The sequence below is a fragment of the Eptatretus burgeri genome, chromosome 18 (assembly GCF_056783735.1).
Source record: "Eptatretus burgeri isolate ZD-2024b chromosome 18, Ebu_testis_v1, whole genome shotgun sequence".
Lineage (NCBI taxonomy): Eukaryota > Metazoa > Chordata > Myxini > Myxiniformes > Myxinidae > Eptatretus > Eptatretus burgeri.
The window spans coordinates 38,126,145-38,152,128 of record NC_140978.1 but is presented as its reverse complement, the minus strand read 5'-3'; the positions used below and the strand labels follow the sequence as shown (position 1 = coordinate 38,152,128).

Below are 25,984 nucleotides of genomic sequence, written 5' to 3'. Positions count from 1 at the left end.
AATCATCAGCAAGGTGATGGAATCCATCATCGCTTCAGATATGAAATCCTTCCTCTTCTCCAATGGCTTGATTTCCAATCATCAATTTGGTTTCAGACCAGGTCACTCTACCCTGGATATGCTGCTTCTGCTCTCCCATCAATGGATGGAGGTCCTCAATGCCAGACAGGAAATCCGAGCCGTATCCCTGGACATATCACGTGCTTTTGACACAGTCTGGCACCCTGCCCTACTCACCAAACTCTCTTCCCATGGTATTCAAGGCCATCTCCACTCATGGCTCGCAGACTTCCTCTCCTGTCGCTGTCAACTTGTGGCCCTAAATGGAGTTCTTTCATCCCCTCTTCCTGTGCAGGCTGGAGTTCCTCAAGGTAGCGTTCTGGGCCCTGTTCTTTTTCTGGTTTTCATCAATGATCTCTCGGACTCTCTGGAAAATCCTCTATTTCTCTTTGCCGACGACTCCACCCTCTGCCGTACCATCTGTCATCCCTCAGACCGGCAAGCAGCAGCTTCTTCGCTCACTGCAGATCTGGATAAAAATCACAAACTGGTCCAACACGTGGAACATGTCTTTCAATCCAGACAAATCTCACACTCTCACTATGTCTCTTCGAAAGGACCGTTTACAAAACCCCCCCATCCACTTTCTCAACAATCCTCTGGAAGAAGTCTTTTCTTTCAAGCTTCTAGGTCTCACAATCTGCCATGACCTTTCCTGGGAAAGTCACATTTCCAACCTCGCCTCAATAGCCAGTCGCCGACTGGGAATCCTCCGTCGTGCTAAGTCCTTCCTCGGCCCTCTTGAGCTCCTGACCACTTACAAAGCTTTTGTCCGTAGCCTGATGGAGTACTGCTCTCCCCTCTGGGCTGGTGCTCCTGCCTCCCACCTTTCTCGGCTTCACGCTGTCGAAACCAGGGCATTTAAGATCATCGGCATCTCCCGCAATGAAGCTGAGTCTTTGGGCCTCTCACTCAATCACCGCAGGTTGGTCGGTGGTCTTTCTGTCTTCTACCGACTCCTCTCCAGCCTTCCCCCCCTGCTCTCTCTGCGATTTGTCCCCACCACATTTCCACAGGGCGCTCAAGGTCCGCCAACAACCCCCTTCTGGTAAAACTACCAAAATCACGAATCACTGCTCATCTTCACTCTTTCATTCCTCTTTTTCCCGCCTTTGGAATAAACTTCCTCACTCTATTCTTTCCCATTCTTCCCTCTAGGCTTTCAAAACAGCTGTTCACCACCACCTCTTATCTTCCCCCATCCAAATCCTCGATCTTTTCTACCCCCGATAATCCACCCAAGCCCACTTCCTTCATTTCTCCTGCTTTCCTTCCTGAAAGTCCCTGAAATGTCCATCTTCTCTTCGCCATGTTCCCCGTCCCATCCCCATCCCTCTCCCTTCCACAGTTCACCTAATGTGTCTGTTCCCCACTGTTTTGTCCCTTCCACTCCCGCCCCTCTTGTCTCATGCCTCCTTGCTGTGAGTTGTGTGTTAGCTCTCATACGAGCCTCGACCAAGGTATACAAAAAAAACAAAACAAAAAGGACATCAGAGGTTTTTTAATTTAAATTTGAACAGTAAGTGGGGATTTGTGTGCTTCTGCAGGAGGTGCAGGCATGATGGACCAAATTACCAAAGTTCCCTTGTAAAGTGTCAGAAAGTAAAGGTTCATGTAAATATGGTGGGAGATGGTGATGAAGAAAAATTACCCCCGTGTGGGGGTGACAGTCATCTCTATAATACCACAAGTTCTCAATGTTCAGTTATCACCGAAGACTACTGCGCAATTCTACTGCGCAGCTCGAACTGTGCAGTTTGGTTCAAGATGACTCGGCATTTTGGTGCGCGTGCACGAAATTATATTTTGAAAATAAATGCCGACGTTTACATTTCGGGTTTTGAAACTTTTTCACCTTTGGCGGAAAATGTATAAATAGAAAAGGCTAAAAATGTGTTTTATATTTATATTTCATTTCTCCTTCCTTCCTTCTTTGAGAATCGCATCGGCGTTTTTGGCCATCTTCCAGATCAGGTGACGATCAAACGGGAAGGAAATTCAAAAATCTGTCCGGTTAGATACAAGATAATATTTTTTACTATCATAATCAATAAACAGTTGCCGAATATCTTGTAGAATGGCAGACTCGATAGGTTTTGAAAATGGCGATTTTTATAACTTACGTGACCTCATCTCTGACCTTGAATCCGGACAAAAGTTATATCGTTGTGCAACACTCATCGACCTTTACCCACATACTAAGTTTCATCAAGATCGGAAAGAAAAATTGTTGACGGACGTACGGACGGACGGACAGACGGACATTTGGTCATCTCGGCAGAGATGACCTAAAAATCAAGATGTGAAATTGCAGGGGAAAGTGAAATAACATTGAGAGTGGGAGAGTGAGAGAGTGAGAGAGTGGGAGAGTGGGAGAGTGGGAGAGTGGGAGAGTGGGAGAGTGGGAGAGTGGGAGAGTGGGAGAGTGGGAGAGTGGGAGAGTGGGAGAGTGGGAGAGTGAGAGAGAGTGAGAGAGTGAGAGAGTGAGAGAGTGAGAGAGTGAGAGAGTGAGAGAGTGAGAGAGTAAGAGAGTAAGAGAGTAAGAGGGTGAGAGGGTGAGAGAGTGAGAGAGTGAGAGAGTGAGAGCGCGAGCGAGCGGGTGACAGAGTGAGTGCATGCGAGAGTGAGAGAGTGAGAGAGTGAGAGAGTGAGAGAGTGAGAGAGTGAGAGAGTGAGAGAGTGAGAGAGTGAGAGAGTGAGAGAGTGCGAGAGTGCGAGAGTGAGAGAGTGAGAGAGTGAGAGAGTGAGAGAGTGAGAGAGTGAGAGAGTGAGAGAGTGAGAGAGTGAGAGAGTGAGAGAGTGAGAGAGAGAGAGAGATATTCATTCCAGGACTATGTTTGGATGCATGATAATGATGGAGATTATGATGACAATGCTACTGAGTGTTTTTGACCCTGTTGTTGTTGTGTGTGCAGAGGAAGACGTCATCGTGACAGTTGCTGGGGAGGAAGATGCCATGTTTGGTAGCGATTCCCTCATCGTTCCATCGTACAAACTCTCCAGAAACGCAAGACGATACACCAGGCTCTTGCAGATGGCTGATTCAGGATTTTTTCAATGAACATCAGTCTCAAGTACTCCAGGTACTTAAACCTTCCATGGACTTGATTTATTCACTTGCATCCTTTTTGTGTCCATCTGAGGGACGTCACATATGTTGTGATGCAAGCATGCCAGCGTACGATTGTAGAGAACAATGTATTTCTCCCATCGATCTTAAAAATGAAACAAGCTACTTGCACGACCAGCATGGACTGCCAGTACAACCTTTTGGATCTGATATTCAAACACCTAAATGAGAGTGGAGAGTAATGGTGACAAATTATGTTTCGGATGTCGACATATCACACTGTCAAAATGCAAAAGCAGAACCACATTCCCACAATCCCATTTCAAACTAAAAGGATAAAACCACTTTATAAAGAGGTTACAACATCGAGATGTATTCATCATGTCTGTGCTCTTTCAACTTTAACCCTATTCAGGTCGGGAGGCTTTTTCAAAGCATGTTTTGGCTGGGAGACGAGGGGGGAGGGCCGGAGATTTGACCCCACCACCACCCTGGAGATCTCAGAGATGGAACTTCCGTCCGAATGACACCATTTGATGTGTGGATACAAAATCTTCTTTACTGTCATTGAATTACCAATAAAATGTCGATAATTTCAATTATTAAACAATTACGTTAATTTTATGCATATTTTGAAGTTTTTTTTATATTCTTTTTGAATAAATTTGGGTGTCAAAGAAACTGAGAACGGCACTTGGTAGGGCACATATCTCCACCAAGATGAACAGTTTACGTTTTGGATCCCATTGATAGGCCGGATCTGCATCCGGACCTTAATCAAAATTTAATTGGCTTGTTCTTACCACGTGCATACCCAACCCGTCCAAGACCTTTGGAGATATCATGCTACGTCTCATTTTTGGCTCTTTCTCATTGTGAATTTTTTTTTTAAGTTTCAGTTTCCAGATCCGGATCTTCGACTAAAATCGAATCTATTCGTCCTTGTTACACACCCAACCTGGTCCACCAAATTTGTCTGAATCCTTCCTTAACCTTTTGAGATGTCCTGCTCACAAACAAACAGACAGTGGTGAGAACATATTTGGTGGCGGAGGTTAACAGTCATGAAATAGTATTTATCGATTCGTGGGGATCGTGAAATTTCTGCAGGCAACTCATTTTGATCCCCCTCCCGCCCCCACCCCGAATAGGGTGAAGAGCCAGCTTTACCAGTCATTCCCCAATCCAACACATGACAAGCAGTTGCAGTATATGGAAGAATCTTTTTGGGGGTAATTACCCCACCACCTAAAGAAATCTCCAACAAAAAAGCCATCGTGTGTAAGATAGGCGGTCGGGTAAGCACAAAGCACAAACGTAGAGAGAAAAGTAATCCAAGGAGGAAGCTACCGTCACTTTGAATCATTACGAGTGGAGCCAGCATGACAGATTTATCCACTTTAAATAATCGAGCCTGTTAAAGTCCACTTCTTGGCACACTTTGCTCAGTGCATTGGGCGAATCGTAAATGGATGCCAAACTCAGCTGTTCCCTGCTGTGCCGTTGTGAGTGGGGAGCGTGAGAGGGGGCAGGAATGTCGACTTCAGTTTGGCAGCCATTGCTGCGATCTCAGGATCGTGTGCCTCGTGGCTTCTGACCACCTTGGTGAATTTGAGCACACCTGCATGCAAACAAGGAAAGATCACGAATCGAAATAAATAAATAATAATAATAATAAATTGGTGATTTCAACATGTTTTACATATTTTGTGAAACATGCTTAATTTTGGGTAATGGTTCCAACAAAGTCCAATAAACCTTCAAGGGCTTTATCATCTGACAAACCACTTAAAAAATAATACAAATTGGGCCTCGTGGTATCACGCGATGACAAAGGACAAAAAGCAATGAACTGGCAGAGGGGCACTGGCAACGGTTGGACGCAACAAGCACAGGTGAAGAACAAAAAGAGAGGAAACTATGACCGGCAAAATAAAACAACTAGGTTTGGCGAGGTTAGGTAGGGCTAATTGGGGAATCGCATTAAATGGTGGTGCACCACCATCTTAAAATGCTGCAGGGAAGAGTGGCCATTCAACAGCCTCAAGCAGCCTCCACATATGGAATAAAAGAGGAACAAAATAGTTGATGTGCAGCTCGCAAAAGTTTTGGAAGTTTCACCAGGAGGAGGTTTAATGGAATAACTTGTGTATCCTGGAAGAGAGAGAGAGAGAGAGAGAGAGAGAGAGAGAGAGAGAGAGAGAGAGAGAGAGAGAGAGAGAGAGAGAGAGAGAGAGAGAGAGAGAGAGAGAGAGAGAGAGAGAGAGAGAGAGAGAGAGAGGGGCGAGAGAGAGGGGGCGAGAGAGAGAGAGAGAGAGAGAGAGAGAGAGAGAGAGAGAGAGAGAGAGAGAGAGAGAGAGAGAGAGAGAGAGAGAGAGAGAGAGAGAGAGAGAGAGAGAGAGAGAGAGAGAGAGAGAGGGGCGAGAGAGAGAGAGAGAGAGAGAGAGAGAGAGAGAGAGAGAGAGAGGGCGAGAGAGAGAGAGAGAGAGGGAGAGAGAGAGAGAGAGAGGCGAGAGGGGCGAGAGAGAGAGAGAGAGAGAGGCGAGAGGGGCGAGAGAGAGAGAGAGAGAGAGGCGAGAGGGGCGAGAGAGAGAGAGAGAGGCGAGAGGGGCGAGAGAGAGAGAGAGAGAGGCGAGAGGGGCGAGAGAGAGAGAGAGGGGGCGAGAGGGGGCGAGAGAGAGAGAGAGGAGGCGAGAGGGGGCGAGAGAGAGAGAGAGGGGGGGCGAGAGGGGGCGAGAGGGGGCGAGAGGGGGCGAGAGGGGGCGAGAGGGGGCGAGAGAGGGGCGAGAGAGGGGCGAGAGGGGCGAGAGAGAGGGGCGAGAGGGAGAGAGAGAGAGAGAGAGAGAGAGAGAGAGAGAGAGAGAGAGAGAGAGAGAGAGAGAGAGAGAGAGAGAGAGAGAGAGAGAGAGAGAGAGAGAGAGAGAGAGAGAGAGAGAGATTCCTTCCAGGACTGTGTTGCGACGCATGATAATGATGCAGATGATGATGACAATACTACTGATTGTGTTTGACCCTGTTGTTGTTTGACCCTGTTGTTGTTTGACCCTGTTGTTGTTTGACCCTGTTGTTGAGTCTAAAGCAGAGGAGAGGCAGGTTTATAAAAAGAGGCCAACCACCTACCTGTGATGTGAGAGTAACAAGCCGTGTGCTTCAGCGTCATCGTGAGAGATATGTAATGCTGGGATGCCAGCCCACAAGGGAGAGCAGTCGTTTATTGAGCTGTATCTATTTTCTTTACATTTTCTTTTTGTATACATTGTCGAGACTAGGATGAGAGCCAAAACACAACGCACAGCAGGGGAGGCTGGGGGGGATGAGACAAAAGGGGTGGGAAAAGGGATAACAAAACAGTGGGGAACATAAACATTAGGAGATCTGTGGAAGGGAGAGGCATGGGGCAGGGAACACGGGGTGTACAAGATTGACATTAAAGGGACTTTCAGGAAGGAAAGCAGAGAATTTGAAGGAGGTAGGTTTGGGGTGGATTGTCGGGGAGAGAAAAGATCGAGGTTTTGGATGGGAGAAGATAATAGGTGGTGGTGAACAGCTATTTTGAAGATCTGGAGGGAAGAAGAGTGAGGGAGTTTATTCCAAAGGTGGGATAAAGGAGGAATGAAAGAGTGAAGGTGAGCAATGATTCGTGATTTTGGTAGTTTTACCTGAAGGGGAATTTTGGCGGACATTGAGCGCCCTGCGGAAATATGGGGGGGGGAGGGGACATATCGAAGACAGAGCAGGGGGAGCGAGACCAGAGAGGAGACGGTAGAAGAGAGAAAGATCACCGACCTGCCTACGGTGAGAGCGTGAGAGGCTCAAAGACTCAGCTTCATCGCGGGAGATCCCAATGATCCGAAATGCCTTGTTTTCCACAATGTGATGCCGAGACAGGTGAGAGACAGGAACACCAGCCCAGAGGGGAAAGCAGTTCTCCATCAGGCTGCGGACGAAAGCTTTGTCTGTGGTCAGGAGCTCAAGAGGGCCGAGGAAGGACTTAGCACGAAGGAGGATTCCCAGTCGGCGAGTGGCTTTGGAGGCCAGGTTGGAAATGTGGCTTTCCCAGGAAACATCATGGCAGATAGACCCAGAAGCTTGAATGAAAGGACTTCTTCAGAGGATTGGTGAGAAAGTGGATGGGGGGGTTTTCTAAACGGTCCTTTTGGAGAGACATAGAGTGAGATTTGTCAGGATTGAAAGATGTTCCACGTGTTGGACCAGTTTGTGATTTTACCCAGATCTGCAGAGAATGAAGAAGCTGCTGCTATCTGGTCTGAGGGATGACAGATGGTATGGCAGAGCGTGGAGTCATCATCAAAGAGATAATGAGGATTTTCCAGAGTCGGAGAGATCATTGATGAAAACCAGAAAAAGAACAGGGCCCAGAACACTGCCTTGGGGAACTCCAGCCTGGACAGGAAGAGGGGATGAAAGAACTCCATTTAGGGTCACAAGTTGACTGCGACAGGAGAGGAAGTCTGCGATCCGTGAGTGGAGATGGCCTTGGATAACACATGAAGAGTTTGGTGAGCAGGGCAGGGTGCCAGACCGTATCGAAAGCACGAGATATGTCAAGGGATATGGCTCTGATTTCATGTCTGCCATTGAGGACCTCCATCCATTGTTGGGAGAGCAGAAGCAACATATCCAGAGTAGAGTGCATGGTCTGAAACCAAATTGATGATTGGAAATCAAGCCATTGCAGAAGAGGAAGGATTTAAGGTCTGAACTGATGATGGATTCCATAACCTTGCTGATGATTTGGAGAAAGCCGATTGGTCTGTCTTTGCAGGGATCTGTTTTTGTACCTTTTTTATGCAAGGCGGTAATGTTTGCTGATTTCCAAGTATATGGAAGATGACCTTGAGCAAATGAGAGGGTGAATAGAACAGAGAGAGGGTGAACAAGAGCAGAGGAGCAGGTTTTTAGGACACGTGGGCTGATGCCGTCTGGACCAGTTGCAGAATCTGAGTCGAGGTTTCACAGCAACTCTCCACTTTGTCAGAAGAAAAGGACACAGAGTCCAAGGACAGTTGGGTGCGACTGGGTAAGGTGGGTGCAGAAAGCGATGGGTTTCGTCCACAATTTTTCGATGCAAACATCGAGTTTAGGCATTCAGCCTTTTCACGTGTGGTATCAGCAGTGTGGCCATTTGAGATAAGGGAGGGGGTGGAGGGGGAACATACACCAGAAACAGATTTGAATCGACGCCACCAGGATTTAGAGGAGGGAGAGAGGTTTGAGAGTTCAGACTTGAGCTTTGAAAGATGTTTTCTGGCTCTCCTGAGGGTAGATACACACTTGTTCCAAGCTTTATGGAAGGAACTGGGATTACCCTCAGTTGGGTTTGCTTTCCATGAGGCAAAGGCAAGTTGTTTCAGGACAACTGCCTCGCCACAATCTTCAATGAACCAAGGGCGGGAGGAACGGTAGGACAACTGAAGACGAGAGGGGATAAATCTGTGCATGAGGTGGAGCAAGTTTCTTTGAAAGAATTCCCAGGACGAGGTGATATTGCAGAAAGTAGCGATGGGAGACCAGTCTTGAAGTTTGATGGCTGCTTGGAGGCCCTGCCAGTCAGCCTGAGTGAAATGCCAAACTCGACGGTACTGTGGTTCTCTAATTACAGCCAGAGAGATGTCCACTTTGACAAGCACGTGGTCAGAAGAACCGATTGGAGCGGAAGAACAGATGATATTTTCAGGGAAATTTGTCAAAATCAGATCCAGAAGAGATGGAGTGCCATTGGTTGAGATCCGGGTCGGGAAGATGACCGATTGAGTCATTCACAATGAGTCACAGAAGTCTTTTGCTGAAGTGCCATGACAGGTGAGACAGGTACCCACACCCAGCCAACTGGCATGCTGACAATTGAAGTCACCACATATGAGGAAGAGAGAGTTCGGATGAGAAGATAGAAGTTAGTCCATGTTTTTGGATGGTGAGGTGTAAATGGAGTCATCACTGTTTGGTGTTCGGTACAGTACACATATAAACATGAGGTGGAAGTGGAGGGGAATCCGTAGCCAGAGGTATTCCTGGGGGTGTGGGGGAGTGAAGGCAGTGCATGGAGAGTGAGGAATAGAGTTTTTGATGAAGAGAGCAACTCCTCCACCAGATCAAGGCTCAGGTCTGTCATACCGGAGGAGGGAGTAACCAGGGAGAGATACTTGGGAGTTAGAGACGTCTTGAGGGAGGAAAGTTTCTGTTAGGCAAATTATATCTGGTTTGTCAGTGGCAACCTGTATGGAAAGATATGGGTATGTATGAGGGAAGAAAGGGTTGATTTTTTTGTTACTTTTTTAATTTAAGACAAGAAAAAGAATGTGTTGTTGGGAGGGATAGATGGTGGGCGTTGGGAAAAGTGAGGAAAGTAGGAATTGACGGTAAAGGGAGAGAATACAAATAAAAACGATCGTACACCTAGACGGGTAGGCCTCAAGGAGCTCGGTAAGACAATGTCGACGAAAACTCACAAAATAGCACGATTCTTGACACAAAACCGAACTAGGAACACGCATGAAGCATGTAGGTGAGAAAATAAACAGTTAAAATGGGACAAATAACGACCGGAAACTTAACTTTGAGAAAGTCGACAGAGACCCCTGAGAGAAGCTGCCGTCTCGAAGAGGAATTGGCTCTGGTAGTAGTTATATTTCCTTTCTCAAAGGAAGGGAATGTTGGTGTTGGCATAACAGTTAAGGTGGTTGGCTTAAGATGTTGGGGTCTTGAGTTCAAACCCCTGTAAACTGTTGAAATAACACCAGGTGGGCTGACTCAGCCGAGAATCCTTCCGAGGTCGGCAACATGAGTATCACCTTACTGGTGACAGGGGCACTGCATCAGTGGCACAGCCGCACCTTCAGAAAAAGATGCAACCAGCAGCCACAGGCTGCATCCGAAACAAGGAGGATAAAAAAATAAATGGATGCCACAGTAATTTAAAAGTTGAGGTTTGTAATTACGTGACAGTGCCCTCAAGGGAGCAAAATATAAACTATATAAAATAGTTCACCAGATGCTTTTGTTTTTCCCAGGATGAACAGCAACTGCAGATCTGTTGTTTTCCTAAATTATGGCAGAAAAATTCGAATTTGACTCGGGTACATCTTACAAAATGGACGACAGGATGTTGTCACACCTCCAAGAAAATGCTAGCAGGTGGGACAGCTGGTTTTACATCCCTTCATAAAAGAGAGCACGCCCTTCGATGCAACACCCTGTCTGTGAAGCACAAACGTAGCAGTTTGTTCAGTCTGGCCGGGTGGAGACAGCTTGCAGACAGGTTATCCTGTCAAGCTCATGTACAAGTTGTACACCAAATGCAAAAAGGACAACAATGAAGGGGATACAAAGAGAAAATACAGAGGTACAACAATGGGTGGTAAAGTAAGGACGGTACATGGAACAAGTCCGGATGCCTCACCCCTGATGGGCCCAAAGAGCAAGAGGTGGAACCCTCTTCACCTCCACCCCCACCCCCCATCCCCCACCCCCCTCCCCATGTATTGTTAACAAGAAATGAAGCACAGAGGCACCTTCTCCATCGTTGCTGAAACCATAGTTCTGGATCACTTGCTGCTGGATCACAATGGCCACTGGAAGCACCAGCTGAAGCATCTTGCACGTATCGCCGCATGCACTTTCACGCGCTTCCTGAAGGCGTGCGGCGTTAGTGGGTTCAGCAAACGCAGCCAGCACCTGTGTCAAGATTGCTGCGGGGTACACAAGGGACAGTCAGACAAATGGGATCCTTCCTGTGTCGCACTCTTGGAACCAATGTGATCCCAGGTTAGCATCCCACATACTGTGTTGCCCCATCGGTTTAATCAGGTCTTAGCCCTTCTACAAGTTTCAAACATGAACAAAAATAATTTGCTGCTTTGAAGGACACACAATCCGTTGCCATTTTGTGTGAAATCATATTATGTACAGTAAAATCCTGTGGTGTGTCTACAAGCTAGTACAGTATGGGCCAAACAAGAGGGTGTTGGGAGGAGTACAAGAAGGGAAGAGTGGAAGATGGGGGAGGGAAGAGTGGAAGATGGGGGAGAGAACAGTGGAAGATGGGGGAGAGAAGAGTGGAAGAGAGGGGAGGGAAGAGTGGAAGAGAGGGGAGGGAAGAGTGGAAGAGAGGGGAGGGAAGAGTGGAAGAGAGGGGAGGGTAGAGTGGAAGATGGGGGAGGGAAGAGTGGAAGATGGGGGAGAGAACAGTGGAAGATGGGAGAGAGAAGAGTGGAAGAGGGTGGAGGGAAGAGGGGTGGAGGAGTGGAAGAGGGAGGAGAGAAGAGGGGTGGAGGAGTGGAAGAGGGAGGAGGGGTGGAGGAGTGGAAGAAGGGGGAGGGAGGAGGGGTGGAGGAGTGGAAGAAGGGGGAGGGAAGAGGGGTGGAAGAAGGGGGAGGGAGGATGGCGGGAGGGTACAGAGACAGACGTGACAAGATGCCATTCCGACCATGAGATTTCCAAGATGATGTAAAAACCTCTTGATATGAAAAGAGAAAGTTTAAAATAAAATTAATTATAATATGTGTGTGTGTGTGTGTGTGTGTGTGTGTGTGTGTGTGTGTGTGTGTGTGTGTGTGTGTGTGTGTGTGTGTGTGTGTGTGTGTGTGTGTGTGTGTGTGTGTGTGTGTGTGTGTGTGTGTGTGTGTGTATTATAATCTGTTTTAGTATTGTTGTGGTTGAGGAAATTAGCAAAGCACCATTCAGGTCCCGTAGGTGAGGTATCTCTGTAAGTACATGTGTAGTGAGCCCCAAACCCGTTGTTTAGAGGGAATAAATGTGATTCATTCGGGCTGCGACCCTTTAAGATAGCCGTTTTTCTGTTCTATCTTTATTTTGAACCAACCACGTCTCAACCGCCATCACACAACAACCACCAACCGCAACGCCGCTTCACAACAACAACGCCAACAGCCACGACCTTAACCTTCACAGCACACCATCCCGCAACCATCGCATCACCGCCATTCCAAGCGTCACCATGGCCAGGGACTGCCACTTTAGACCCTCCACCACCTTCTCCTCTCCTTCTGCGGCCATTCCCGCACCGCTTGTGTGCACCGAGCGTCAGGCTGTCCTGGACTCGTACAGGGCGTGCGCTGAGCAGCGGGTGCAAAAAGCGGCCTTTCCGAGGAGAAGTCGGATCAGGAATGATACACGCCCACTTCCGATCCATCCAATCAGCAAGCGCGGGGCGATTTGGCCCCGCCTCGAGGCGCGTCGGAGTAGAATCGACATATGCATATTCGAGGATCAGGGGAGGTTCACACCCACTTTTCCTCCGTCCAACGGGCGAGCGTGGCTCCGCCCCCGAGCTCATCCTGATCCGGAAATTTGCATATGGGTTCTCCTGCCGTACTATAAAGCGCCAAGCGCAGGGCAAATTCAGTCAGAGTTTTGGGCTCGGGCGAGTTGGAGAGGTGTGGCGGCGGCGGAGTGTGGCAGCAGCAGTCAAGACGGGTCTGGAGGAGAGTCAGTCTGTCGGGGTTCGGAGTCTGTAGGCGAGCTGCAGAGAGGGGAAGCCGGGAGCTCGGTCGGGGTCGCTGTGGAGTCGCTCGTCGCAGGACCCAAGCAAGCCAGCTATCCTCTTTCCCCAGAGCATCAACAATTCCCCCCTTTCCCCCCCCCCCGCGCTGAGATAGTGCGGAAAGGGGGCCCCGTTCCCACCCCATTCCAAGCAGTGCCAACGAAACCCGCGGAGGAGCATGGGGTCGGGGCACCGCTGCCACATTTGCGGCTCATCACAAGACGGGTAGGCTCCACCCGGTCTCGCGCCCACAGACCCCGTCTGCCCCCTTGTCGTTGAGGGTGGCACTTTTCTTTTGCTTTTGAGTATATGTGTTGTCGGCGCCGTCTGTAAAGTAAAACTGTGTAAGTGTTGCCGTGTGCTCGCGTAGTCGGTAGTATCCCTGCATTGTTGTGTTTCTTTTGTTGCAATTGCTTTTGGTGCATAATTGTTGTAATTGTATATGTGTGCTTTCCGTGTGCCGCGGAATAAATGTGCCTTATGTTGAACTGTTTTTCCCGTTTCGCTTCGTCTTTTCTTTAATTGAATCTCCATCTTACTTCACGTAAAGGGTTGGTAGTGGGCTAAATACGCCCGATAATTAATCGGAACCGTCGAGGTCGACGATATAACAACGCTCGGTTATCCCGATAGTACGGAACGGGTCGCTTCAGTGGCCCGTGTCTGGAGTCGACCTGCGGCGAGGTGCGATCGCTCAGTCTACCCTCCGTGTGGGTACTTAGGTAGGTCGAATTTGGCGAACAACCCTATCCCACGCGGGGGGCCGATTGGCACGATCGTGGTGAGGCCGAAAGGCCCACCCGTGACTAGTTCCCGGCGTTAGTCCGAGAGGGTCACGACAGAATTGTCCGTCTGGTGGGCGACGTGCCGCGATTCGAGTTACGTGGCCGCTCGCACGCCGGCGGGCGCGAATTCGCAACACTGGTGTCAGGTCGTGGGACACAAACTCATCCCCCTCCTCGCGACACTGGTGTCGGACAGCGGGAAAATGGGCTCTCCTGTCTCCAGCTAAATTCACGGGAATCGGTCCAGGGATGAGAGGAGCGACCCCCGATTCCCTCCAAATTACGAGCGATTCAAATTAACCCTTTACGAGAAATAAGATGGCGTCTCAAGGCGAGCGGGTGCCGGGTGGATTAGGAATGTGTAATAGTAATGTAGAATCCATGGTCCAGGATGAAATCCCCGTGCAGGAAATGTTGGTTGTGCATGAACACGAACTCGCCCAACTGAACCCAGAGCCCGAAATAGGTGCGGCGGCGGCCGCGGTGTATGACATCCCCCCCACCCCTCCTCCGTCAAAACCCTTCCCTGGCCCCCAGCGAAACCATGACCGATAATAGCGGATCGGTCCTGCCAGGGCAGGTGACAATGCGGCAGATTATGGAACTCGCGCAGAGGATAAATGACAAACTGGATTACATGAAAAACGAAATAAAAGGCATGAACGAAAAAATGGAAACAAACATGAAGGAAGAAATGAAAGAACTGCGGGGTGAGACGCAGAACATGGGCCGAAAGCTGCAGGCGGGCATGAAGGCAATGACAGTGGAGCTCAAAATGGCGACGCCACGTGTGGGAGTGAACGAGCTGGATGGGAGTGCAACGGCTGTCAGGCCCGCGGGGAAGGCGGGAACAAAGAAAATAATTCGGGGGACGTGTTGGGCGAGAAGCGTGACGGTGACCGAGAGGGAAAAACTAATTGGGGTGACGGAGACGTGCACGAGGGAGATAAGAGACGAGGTGAAAGGAATTGCGAGGGAGAGAAAAGAACAATTAAGACGGAAAGCAAGGATGAGGTACGCGGAGATCGTGAAAGAGCAAGGAGTGAAACAGAGGGAAGGACGGGAGCGACTTTAGGAGAAAGCAAGGTTGACCTACATAAAGATAAGGGAAAGACGCCAGAAAGAAGCAGAGACTAATAGGCACAAGGGGACAACAGAAACTAATAAATGTACAGAGACACGGGAGATGGGAACGATAGAGGGAAGACTCCACGATGAAGACGGGGTTAGAGACGAACACACACACACGGAGGTAGTGGAGGACAATGGGGGTGAGCTGGCGGACTGGGTCGGGACCCGGTGCGAGCAGCTGGATGGCCTCCTTCGGGAACGAGGGGAGAGAGTATGCCCCCTTGAGGCGAGTCACGACCAGGTGGGTTCGGTCGTGCTTTGCGAGGTTGAGGGGAGGAGTGCTGCGAACGGGTGCACGGAGAGCTTGGGGGGGTATAGAGGCTCCGGAGACCCTTGTGGGGACACGAATCCCCAGTGTGGTTGTCCTGGTGTGTGTGGTGCAAGGTGTGAGTTCGTCCCCGTGTGTGGAAGCGACCCCGTGTGTGAGTGGTGTGGTGGTAAGTGTGCCAAAGGGCGTGCTTCCCAGCACGCCGTGTGTAAAAGGGGCACCGCAAGTGGAAGAGGCCGTGTGTGCGAGTGAAACGGCCAGTATGAATGGAGCACCACGTGTGAGTGGAACCACGGGTGCGAGGGAGGTGGCATGCGTGAGTGAACGGCCGAGTGCAAGGGAGACCGTGTGTATGAGAGAGTGGTATGTGAGGGAGATGTCGGTCGGCATGCAGGAGCACGCAGCCGCGTCTCCCGGTGTGAATGTGATGGAATGGAGTATGAGCGTTGTAACACGCAGGTGTGCGTGTGTCGAATGGAGACGACGACGACGACAGAGGGACAAAAGCCGGGTAGCGGCTGTAGCTGTTTCGGGGACCATGCCGGGTTCACCCAGCAGCGAGCGCGAGGTCCGTGCCGTGCAACGCATGAGGCCCCCACGTGCTCGCTTGCGAGAGTGAAGTCCCGGTCCGGAAACGCACGCGGTGGATTTGCCAATCCCGCGGACGGACATAGTTTAGGCAGGATTTCGGATTTGGACAGGACGGGTTCTCCACGCGGGCGGGTGTGTTAAGCTCCAACGGGCAAAGCATGTGTTCGCGTGGGGAACCCCTCGAGACGTGAGGCTTGTGTTTTTTTTTATGCGCCGGGTGACGTCATGGCTGCGTGTGTGGTTGGAATCCGGCAGGAGGGTGAACCCCTGCCGGATGGTACCGTCCAAGAGGGACGAGGGACGCGAACAGCTGCCATGACGTCACGCCAAAGGTGCGCAGCTGTGAATTGCCGCGCTGGTGCGCAGGTTGCGAGTTACCGCGCTGGTGCTGCGCAGGTGGGGGGAAAAAAAAAGCAAGCCTCGCTTTCGGGTGAACAGGATTCCCAGGCAAGGGGTGGATAATCCCCTTGGCCTGGGCACAGGATGAAACTAGTTAGGGGGAAGGGTTAGCTTAGTTAGACCGACTTCATGGGGCAGGTGTAAGTCCTCATGGAGTCCATGGAATGGATTAGTTAGAGGGATTGTAGCCAGATTTCGGATGGGAAATGATTTTTTTTTGATTTTGAGGACATGGACAGACTTGTGAATGTGTAGTGGGGACGTAGTTTAGCTACGTAGTGTTAAATGGAACGTGCTACTGGTATAAGGGACGACGTGGGAGCATGAGTTAGTTAGGGGATGTAGTTAGAAGGATGGCAGAGTTCAGCGGTGAGTGTGTTGAAGAGTTGGTGAGTGAAGTGGAAGCATGTGCTTGGTGAGTGAGTGAGGCCAGCGGGTATGTGTGAGTGGAGCGAATGGGCAATGCATGGTGCGATGAGTGATTGGGGGGAGGAGTGACTCCCGCCCAAGGGACCCCGGGGTCAGTGTAGAGTGAGTTAGGGGGTTAGTGAAATTGAAAAATGGAGGTCGTTTTGTTGTTGGTGTGAATGTAGGCTCGAAACCCGTTTGGAGGGGTGCAGGAGCCCTGTTGACGGGCTGGGAGCGTGGCTGCGAAAGGTGAGTATCGCTGAGTGGGTACCCCGGGCACCAGGCGAGTTGGCCGTAGTAGGCCAAGGGCCCATGGGGGGCCGGGATAGCATAGTGGGCACGGGTGCGCCCGCTTGGTGCGGGGGCCCGGGGCGCCATTAGCCGCGTGCGCAGTGTTGTGGGCACGGGTGACCCTCGGAAAGGGGCCCGGGAAGCCAGCCTGCCACGTGTGCGTTTCAGGGGAGTTGCCATGGGGGGCACTCCCCGGTGTTTAGGGAGCTGGTAGGTTCGGAGGCAGTGTAGTGCCCGGGGGTGCCATAGTTGGAGAATCGGCAGAGGGTCGTGCCTGCCAAGGGGAGCCACGCGTCCCAGCCATGAGACCATGTGAGGGCACGGGAAGAAAATTGGGGGGGGCGAGGCCCAAAATTGTAAGGACACCAACACAGGCGATGGGAATCTGGGTTGTTAGAACCAATAGTTTAAAGCGAGAGGCGCTTGTTGAAAGCCCCGGGGTAGTTTAACAGTTAAATGGTTAGGGTAGATTAGGAAGTGTACCCCTCCACACCATCCATCCCCTCCCTCTCGTTGTGGGCTGCTGGACCCACTTTGTGTTATCGATCGCTGAACTCTGGGGAGGCCATTCTGAGGCTTCGTTGGGCCTCGACACAGGACGCTAGCTCTCCCTCATTCCCCTCCGGGAAGGGAACGTAGGGGTTGGGAGTAGGCTAGGTGACAGGATAGGTTAGCCGAACAAGGACGATAAAGGGGGTTAGGGGACGATTTATAGTGGGGAAGTAAACATAAAAACAAAAAAAAATAAGTTGGGGCTAAATTGGGTTTTTTACAAATTAAGGGGGTGGGTATGGACAGTGACAGGCAAAGGCGATAGGTGGGAGGGAGACAGTAGGCAGGTCCGGGCCCGCCTTCCGAGTGGCCAGCACCACCGCACTCCCTCCACCAACCTGCACTGCACGGCAAGAGGCCGGCCAACTTCATCGGCAGCTGTTGTTTTGCTGCAAGGCCTGTGCCGGCTGGATCGTCTGCAGCTGCTGTGCTGCAAGGCCTGTACCGGCCGGATCGTCTGCAGCTGTTTTCTGCAAGGCCTGTGCCGGCCAGTTCATCTGCCGGCTGTGTTTGCCTGCAGCGGCCCTGTTCTGCAGGCTGTGGTTGCCTGCTCACCTTTGCCATGCCATGCCCACTGCCCCTGTTCACCAGCCCCCGTTCAATTTTGCTTTGCCCCCCCCCCTTTTCATTTCCATGTGCGCCAGGATCAAGGCAACAGTTTGCAAGCTGCAAGAACTGCCCTGTTGGCAGCTACAACACGGGCCTGCAGTGGCGGCCCGTGCACCGTGTTTGCGTCCATCCATACATCCATCCATCCATCCATCCGTTGTGCTCATTGCTTGTGACACTTGAGCTGGCACGGAGACTGCGTTTGTGCAGCCCATGCACCGTTGTGGTTCACTGGGTTCATTTTCAAAAGGGAAGGCCTTGGACTGCGTGTGAGCAGCCGGCCACGTTCCCTGTCAACTGCATTGTTTGAGCCAGAGACTGCATGCGAGCAGCCTGGCTCCCTGCTCACTGCTTTCTTTTTGCAGAGTCCATTGATCCTGGGCCATGGTTTAGTGTAAAATTTGTAAGTTAAGGTTAAGATGTATTGTACTGTAAATATGAGTGCGCCCCCGGCATGTATGTCTTAGCACCGGCAATTTTATTTAAGTCGTCCGTGTGAGTGGGTTTGTTTAGTTAGTTACTCAGCCCGCAGGTTATTTATTTTGGGGACACGAATACCATGAATGTCGCATTCAGGGATCCGTAGGTAAAACATACTAGGGGAGAACTACACATGATGGCACACGAAAATTTGACGACTCGGGACGAGTCTGTAAAAAGGGGAGGGGGTAGTGTTGTGGTTGAGGAAATTCGCAAACCACCATTCAGGTCCCGTAGGTGAGGTATCTCTGTAAGTACATGTGTAGTTAGCCCCAAACCCGTTGTTTAGAGGGAATAAATGTGATTCATTTGGGCTGCGACCCTTTAAGATAGCCGTTTTTCTGTTCTGTCTTTATTTTGAACCAACCACGTCTCAACCGCCATCAACCATGTCTCAAACGCAACTCCGCTTTACAACAACAACAACGCCAACAGCCACGACCTTTACCTTCACAGCACACCATCCCGCAACCATTGCATCACCGCCATTCCAAGCGTCACCGTGGCCAGGGACCGCCACTTTAGACCCTCCACCACCTTCTCCTCTCCTTCTGCGGCCATTCCCGCACCGCTTGTGGGCACCGAGCGTCAGGCTGTCCTGGACTCGTACAGGGCACGCGCCGAGCAGCGGGTGCAAAAAGCGGCCTTTCCGAGGAGAAGTCGGATCAGGAATGATACACGCCCACTTCTGATCCATCCTGTCAACAAGCGCGGGGCGATTTGGCCCCGCCTCCAGGCGCGTCGGAGTAGAATCGATATATGCAAATTCGGGGATCAGGGGAGGTTCACGCCCACTTTTCCTCCGTCCAATGGGCGAGCGTGGCTCCACCCCCGAGCTCATCCTGATCCGGAAAATTGCATATGGGTTCTCCTGCCGTACTATAAAGCGCAGAGCGCGGGGCGAATTCAGTCAGAGTTTTGGGCTAGGGCGAGTTGGAGAGGTGTGGCGGCGGCGGAGTGTGGCAGCAGCAGTCAAGACGGGTCTGGAGGAGAGTCAGTCTGTCGGGGTTCTGAGTCTGTCGGGGAGCTGCAGAGAGGGGAAGCGGGGAGCGCGGTCGAGGTCGCTGTGGAGCCGCTCGTCGCGGGACCCAAGCAAGCCAGCTATCCTCTTTCCACAGAGCATCAACAATTCCCCCCCTTTCCTCCCCCCCGCGCTGAGATAGTGCGGAAAGGGGGCCCCGTTCCCACCCCATTCCAAGCAGTGCCAACGAAACCCGCGGAGGAGCGCGGGGTCGGGGCACCGCCGCCACATTTGCGGCTCATCACAAGACGGATAGGCTCCACCCGGTCTCGCGCCCACAGTACCCGTCTGCCCCCTTGTCGTTGAGGGTGGCCCTTTTCTTTTGCTTTTGAGTATATGTGTTGTCGGCGCCGTCTGTAAAGTAAAACTGTGCAAGTGACTACGTGTGCTCGCGTAGTCGGTAGTATCCCTGCATTGTTGTGTTTCTTTTGTTGCAATTGCTTTTGGTGCATGATTGTTGTAATTGTATATGTGTGCTTTCCGTGTGCTGCGGAATAAATGTGCCTTATTTTGAACTGTTTTTCCCGTTTCGCTTCGTCTTTTCTTTCATTGAATCTCCATCTTACTTCACGTAAAGGGTTGGTAGTGGGCTAAATACGCCCGATAATTAATCGGAACCATCGAGGTCGACGATATAACACCGCTCGATTATCCCGATAGTACGGAACGGGTCGCTTCAGTGGCCCGTGTCCGGAGTCGACCTGTGGCGAGGTGCGATCGCCCGGTCTACCCTCCGTGTGGGTACTTAGGTTGGTCGAATTTGGCGAACAACCCTATCCCACGCGGGGGGCCGATTGGCACGATCGTGGTGAGGCCGAAAGGCCCACCCGTGACTAGTTCCCGGCGTTAGTCCGAGAGGGTCACGACAGAATTGTCCGTCCGGTGGGTGACGTGCCGCGATTCGAGTTACGTGGCCGCTCGCACGCCAGCGGGCGTGAATTCGCAACAGTATTAAACAAAGGTGGTTAATTATGGATCGTGCAGTGAAAGAAGAATGTGGTAAATAAAACGACTCATTGCATATTGTGATCCACGTGGTCGGTGAAGAGGTTGTGGATCAAGGACGTAAAAGCGGTGAATTGTGGTATATTCTGTGGTACATAAAAGCGGTGAATAGTGGTATATTCTGTGGTACATGAAGCGGTGAATTGTGGTATATTCTGTGGTACATAAAGCGGTGAATAGTGGTATATTCTGTGGTACATGAAGCGGTGAATTGTGGTATATTCTGTGGTACATAAAGCGGTGAATAGTGGTATATTCTGTGGTACATGAAGCGGTGAATTGTGGTATATTCTGTGGTACATAAAAGCGGTTCATAGTGGTATATTCAGTGGTACATAAAGCGGTTCATAGTGGTATATTCTGTGGTACATAAAAGCGGTTAATAGTGGTATATTCTGTGGTACATAAAAGAGGTTCATAGTGGTATATTCTGTGGTACATAAAAGAGGTTCATAGTGGTATATCCTGTGGAACATAAAAGCGGTTAATAGTGGTATATCCTGTGGAACATAAAAGCGGTTCATAGTGGTATATTCTCTGGTACATAAAAGCGGTTAATAGTGGTATATCCTGTGGAACATAAAAGCGGTTCATAGTGGTATATTCTGTGGTACATAAAAGCGGTTAATAGTGGTATATTCTGTGGTACATAAAAGAGGTTCATAGTGGTATATTCTGTGGTACATAAAAGAGGTTCCTAGTGGTATATTCTGTGGTACATAAAAGCGGTTATTCGTGGTATATTCTCTGGTACATAAAAGCGGTGAATTGTGGTATATTCTGTGGTACATAAAGCGGTGAATAGTCGTATATTCTGTGGTACATAAAAGCGGTTCATTATGGGATATTCTGTGGTACATAAAGCGGTGAATATAACGCGATACGTACATAACGCATTTCCTGAGAGATTTGAACGTTTACGTTTTAATATCTGTTCAGGATTCCTGAAAACTCGAACTCACCTTTTACTTGTTCTGTCGTCTGTGAGCCCGATTGGCACGTTGCCATTACAACGACTTTATCGTTTGTTTGTTTTTGTCACTTTCGAGTTTAATCCCTTCACACGAAACAACAAACGTGCGTTCACCGTTCTGTCGCGCACGTCACTTCCTGATTGTACGGTTGTTGTTGTTGTTGTTTTTTTTTTGAGTCGTTCACCGTTCTGTCGCACACGTCACTTCCTCATTGTAGGTTATTGTTGTTGTTTTTTGTCGTTCATCGTTCTGTCGCTCACGTCACTTCCTCATTGTAGGGTTGTTGTTGTTGTTGTTTTTTTTTTGAGTCGTTCACCGTTCTGTCGCACACGTCACTTCCTCATTGTACGGTTATTGTTGTTGTTTTTTGTCGTTCATCGTTCTGTCGCTCACGTCACTTCCTCATTGTACGGTTATTGTTGTTGTTGTTTTTGTCGTTCACCATTCTGTCGCGCACGTCACTTACTCATTGTACGGTTGTTGTTGTTGTTGTTGTTGTTTTTCGAGTTAAGGATCGACAGACCCATTTGTCAATGCCATTGTTCGCATCAACATTCGTAACGTATATTTTTAAACCTTAAAATAACTATGACGTTTAACAAACTAAGAAACAGACCGTAAAATGTAACAAAAAAAAAATCAAGATAAAGGATGTATCGCACAGCACGTCGAAAAACCGTCGTCAATACACCGCTTAAAGATTTAAAGAATATAAAAATTGTGAAGAACAGCGGATCGTTTTTAACTCACATTCCTCATTTTAAATTCTGTCCAACGCAATCATATTAATTTTCGTTCGTGATAATCCTTTGGCGATCGCCGTGTAGTCCAACAGACAAGCATTTCCAAGGATTTTAAAAACTGGATTTTAAAAATTGTATATTCGTTATTGGTGTGTGTCTGTCTGTCTGTCTGTCTGTCTGTCCCGAGCATAGCTCCGTGGGTTTTGATCCGATCCTGATAAAATTTTGGTGGGAGGTTTATATCATGATCTAGTTGTGTTTTCCTGAGAATGGGCATGGTGTGCCCATTATGGGCAGAGCCACACCCAAAAAACATGTGTTTTTAGGGGGTAGGTGATTTCAATTTGCATCTTCTCCTAGGGGGTTTGTCGAATCTGGCAGGGATTTCGGTATTTGGTTCGCCCAATGGCACCTGCATAGCCCCACGGAGCTCGATTTTTCATTTTCGTCCCAAGGTCAAGGTCACGAACTTAGAAAATTGCGGCTTTTGACATAAAAATCATACGACCGCCCAAACTTTGAGAGCTGGGATGACAATATTTTTTATGCATAATCTTGAGGTCATTCCCCACCTAAAGTCTTGAAACCATTTTGCTCTATCTCGAACACCTTGCCCGTGGCGCCCCCTTCAAGTTTGTTTTTACGCTGATTTCATAGTATGGATAATCCGATGAGTGTGAAATGCCATATAGCCTATATGACGTTATATTGTTCCTGGAATGTTCCAGAGGAAGTTTTGCACCAAAGGTCATAATCCTTGACCTTTGACCTTTAAAGTTCACAGAGGTCAAATTTTCAAAGTTGTGGGAATCGAACCGGGTTTTCGACCTTCTTCGACGAACTAACTCCAATAAGCTATAGCACGTATCCTGTTTCCTTATTTTAATGTCCACAACATCGTTTTGTGACCTTTGAAGGTTGTGCAAAGGTCAAATTTTGAAAGTTGTTGAACGAAACTGGGTTTTCGACATTTTGCAGCTCATAAACCTGTCACTCGTACCACATCATGTTGATCATTTTTATAACTTGGTCAAAAATTATCACATTGTCTCATCCTTGACTTCTGAAACAATGTACATCATCAAATACCGCTCGTGAACCATTGCCGTCTCCAGACTTGTATCCTTTTAAAATGCTCGGCATCTAGCAAGTAAGGAGCACAAACCATTTTTGAAGTCTTTGGAACGTCTCAGCTGGGGTTCAAACCACCGACCTCCCAGCTTCGGAGCGGATGCTCTAACCACGACACCACCGAGTCCGGTTCAACGGTTCACGCATTTATTCACCATTCTTGAATCAACGGTACAAAGAAAAGCTTGAACCACCTGATTAAAGGAGAAAAAAAACACAAAACTGGACCTGATGCAATGGAGCCCACAAGCGAATGAAGGGCGAAGAAAAACAAAATAAAATGGACCAAGTGCCAACAAGTCATCAGTCAATGCAGCTGTCCCACCATGTGGCCCTGGAGAAATCAAAACAAGCAAGCTGTGCACATGAACAGCAGTCTGTCGGTAATACGGTAGGCAGTGAGTTCGGGTCCCGTCGGAGTTCATCCGTGCTGCGAGGCCGTTCATTTGCTTCAATGCTGAACCCACACCGTGACCTCAATTCCTGCGGAAAATGGGTGGTGGCGCGTCCCGCTTCACTGCCAAATCCCACCCACAATGTTCATTTCTTTCCTTTTATTGCTGCTTCCAGCCCCGTGATGTACTTGCTTGGGATCTTGTACTCACCTGCAGAAGTAAACATCAAGCAAGAAGTTATTTCACGGATTTTTGCCTTTTCCAAGGGCAACACTCACTGGTAAGCCGTCTATAGGTTGTCGTGTTGACGCCGAGCGTAAGTTTGAATGAAGACTCCGACATGATAGCAGGGATATATTTAATTTTACTGACAGTGTTAATGTTAATTATGGGACAAGTGACCTGTTGGCTTAATTTGGCTTCAACATGAGAACAAACTGCATTTTGTAAATGGGGAGAAATGTGATCAGCTTCCTGTTTGTTGTCTCGTGCCCCCTCCCTCCAGTCTTTCAAGAGCGATTCCCATCGACCACCTCATGCTTTCTCCCACACTCACACTCACCTCTACTCTCTTCAACTCCCGCTGAGCCCCGCCCCATCTCTCTCTTCATTCTTCCACTTCAACCATTCATGTACGGTGTGTACGGTGTCCGTGTTTCCCTTTGATCCTCCGTCAGTCGATCTGCTGCCAAATGTGGTTTCACTCCTCCATGAGCATAGATTTCCGTAAACCAAAAAATATATTTGGTGAGCTTTCATTATGTAATCCGATTATGGGGAAAATTAGCTATCGTCTTAACAATGGATGAAATTAACAGGACATCGATCGAGGTTTGCTCAATCCCGTGGGAAGCATGGAGAAGCTGACATATTGGGCGTTTAGCTATTTTGCCCCGACAAAGGGTTAACGCCCGAAACGTCAGCTACTCCTTTCTTCCCACGGCGGTTAGCAGACCTTGATCAACGTCCTGTTGATTCCATCCAATGTTCTAGCTGATCACAGATCAACAATAAGCTTTACCAGCAAGACTAGTTCTTCATTTGACTTATTGTCTCAGTTTAGCTTCTTACAAGAATATGATTATATTTTCGTGGCCGGGCCGGTTAAGTTAATTCCCCCGACCCAACTGTCGTGGACGGGCACCGACCTGGCCGGATGGTCAAACGATTTCCCTTGGAGGCGAACAGCCGAGTTCCTTCGAGATTATAGCGCGCGGGACGGGAGGCGACGAAGCATGTACCAGAGGCGTTCACCAGGATGGTTGTACAAGGGTTTATACTTGAACACACGACAAATAGACAACACAAATAACTTCCGGGGGTTCAATGAAAATAAATCAAATATTTACAATAGTAATAATTCAATGTGTAATAATAAAACGTGAGGTAAATTAAAGCCTAAAGTCGAGGCGCCTCCACACACGGACTTTAATACATCCATCCATCCATCAGGACCATACTCTGTGCAGAGCGTTGGTGCTGTCTTAGCAGTCTCCTTGGCTATTGGGCACAATCCTGGACGGGTCACCACTCCGACACAGGATACCAGCAAGGTGGCACTCATTTTGCCGACCTCGGAAGGATGACAGGCAGAGTCAACCCCACCTGGTATTAATTCAACAGCCGAGTGGGGTTTGAACTCAGGATCATAGGATCCCAAATCCACCATCCTAACCAGTAAGCCAACACCAAGCATACTTCAATACAGACAAGGGGAAAAATAAAATAAAATAAAATCCTCCCTTTATTCTGGCACATAGCTTTGTCCAGAGATCGTCTTCTATGAACTCGATCAAACCGTGGCGTCCTGCGTGGGAAACCGCAACAAAATGGTGCCAAGCCACTCTCTGCGGTCACGAACATGAGGTAATTTGTGAGGCGGTATTCAACGCCAGGGCTCAGAAACTGCCGTGCGGCTTCTTCTCGTGAATGAATATGCTGAATATTCCTCTCTTACACCAGGTCCGCTCAACGATCGCCCACCTTCCTCCTTGAACACACAACGGGATAACGCCGAGTTCGCTGAGCGGCATGCTCCTCTTCCTCTCTTTCTCATTATCGTACAACTTCGTGACTCAACCGAACAGGAATGGCTCGCGCCTTGCCCAGAATGTGGGCAAATTCACACAGAATGAACACGAGAATCGCGCAGCCTTCTTCACCATGTCGAGGAGAAGCAACCACCATCTCCTCACTCCTCTCCGAACCTACTGACGTCCATCGATCAATCATAAGCCTTGGGGCGTGGCTCGTTGGCACGAAGCTGAGAAGGCAGGCTTGCTGCCTGCTCGAAATGTGCAGCTCGGTTGTTGTTGTTTTCAGGATGCGATTCCTGTTTATCGCCGGTCTTGTAAACGCAACAGCATAGGAAAAGGTCATAGGGGGGCAATCACATACTGAGAGAAATTGACCTTAATCAACACAGCACCGCCCCCCCGTGTGGTGACGCGTAACAAGCTGACAGTTTTCCTGACTTACATTACATCGAGATGTCTCCTGCTCGTCCACGGGCCATGTTGCACTATACATTCCTAACTTTGCAATGTAA

The 25,984-nt window shown here is 49.4% G+C and overlaps 1 protein-coding gene across 5 annotated transcripts in view; it reads right to left on the bottom strand.

Annotated features, from left to right (window-relative positions):
• Positions 1-3,144: 3,144 nt before the first annotated feature.
• The window catches only part of LOC147008918 (protein C10-like), a 57,123-nt gene continuing 34,283 nt past the window's right edge, over positions 3,145-25,984 (bottom strand). For 2 of the 5 annotated variants that reach the window (XM_085864612.1, XM_085864615.1), the window contains 2 exons: positions 10,663-10,839; positions 3,145-4,751 (listed from right to left, as the gene is read on the bottom strand). In XM_085864612.1, coding sequence (XP_085720738.1) covers positions 4,612-4,751; positions 10,663-10,839 — 317 coding nt within the window. In that variant the 3' untranslated portion in view covers positions 3,145-4,611. Of the gene's footprint in view, positions 4,752-10,662; positions 10,840-21,155; positions 21,325-23,171; positions 25,784-25,984 lie in introns of those variants that run through there. The other 3 variants (XM_085864616.1, XM_085864614.1, XM_085864613.1) reach the window with 3 other exon arrangements.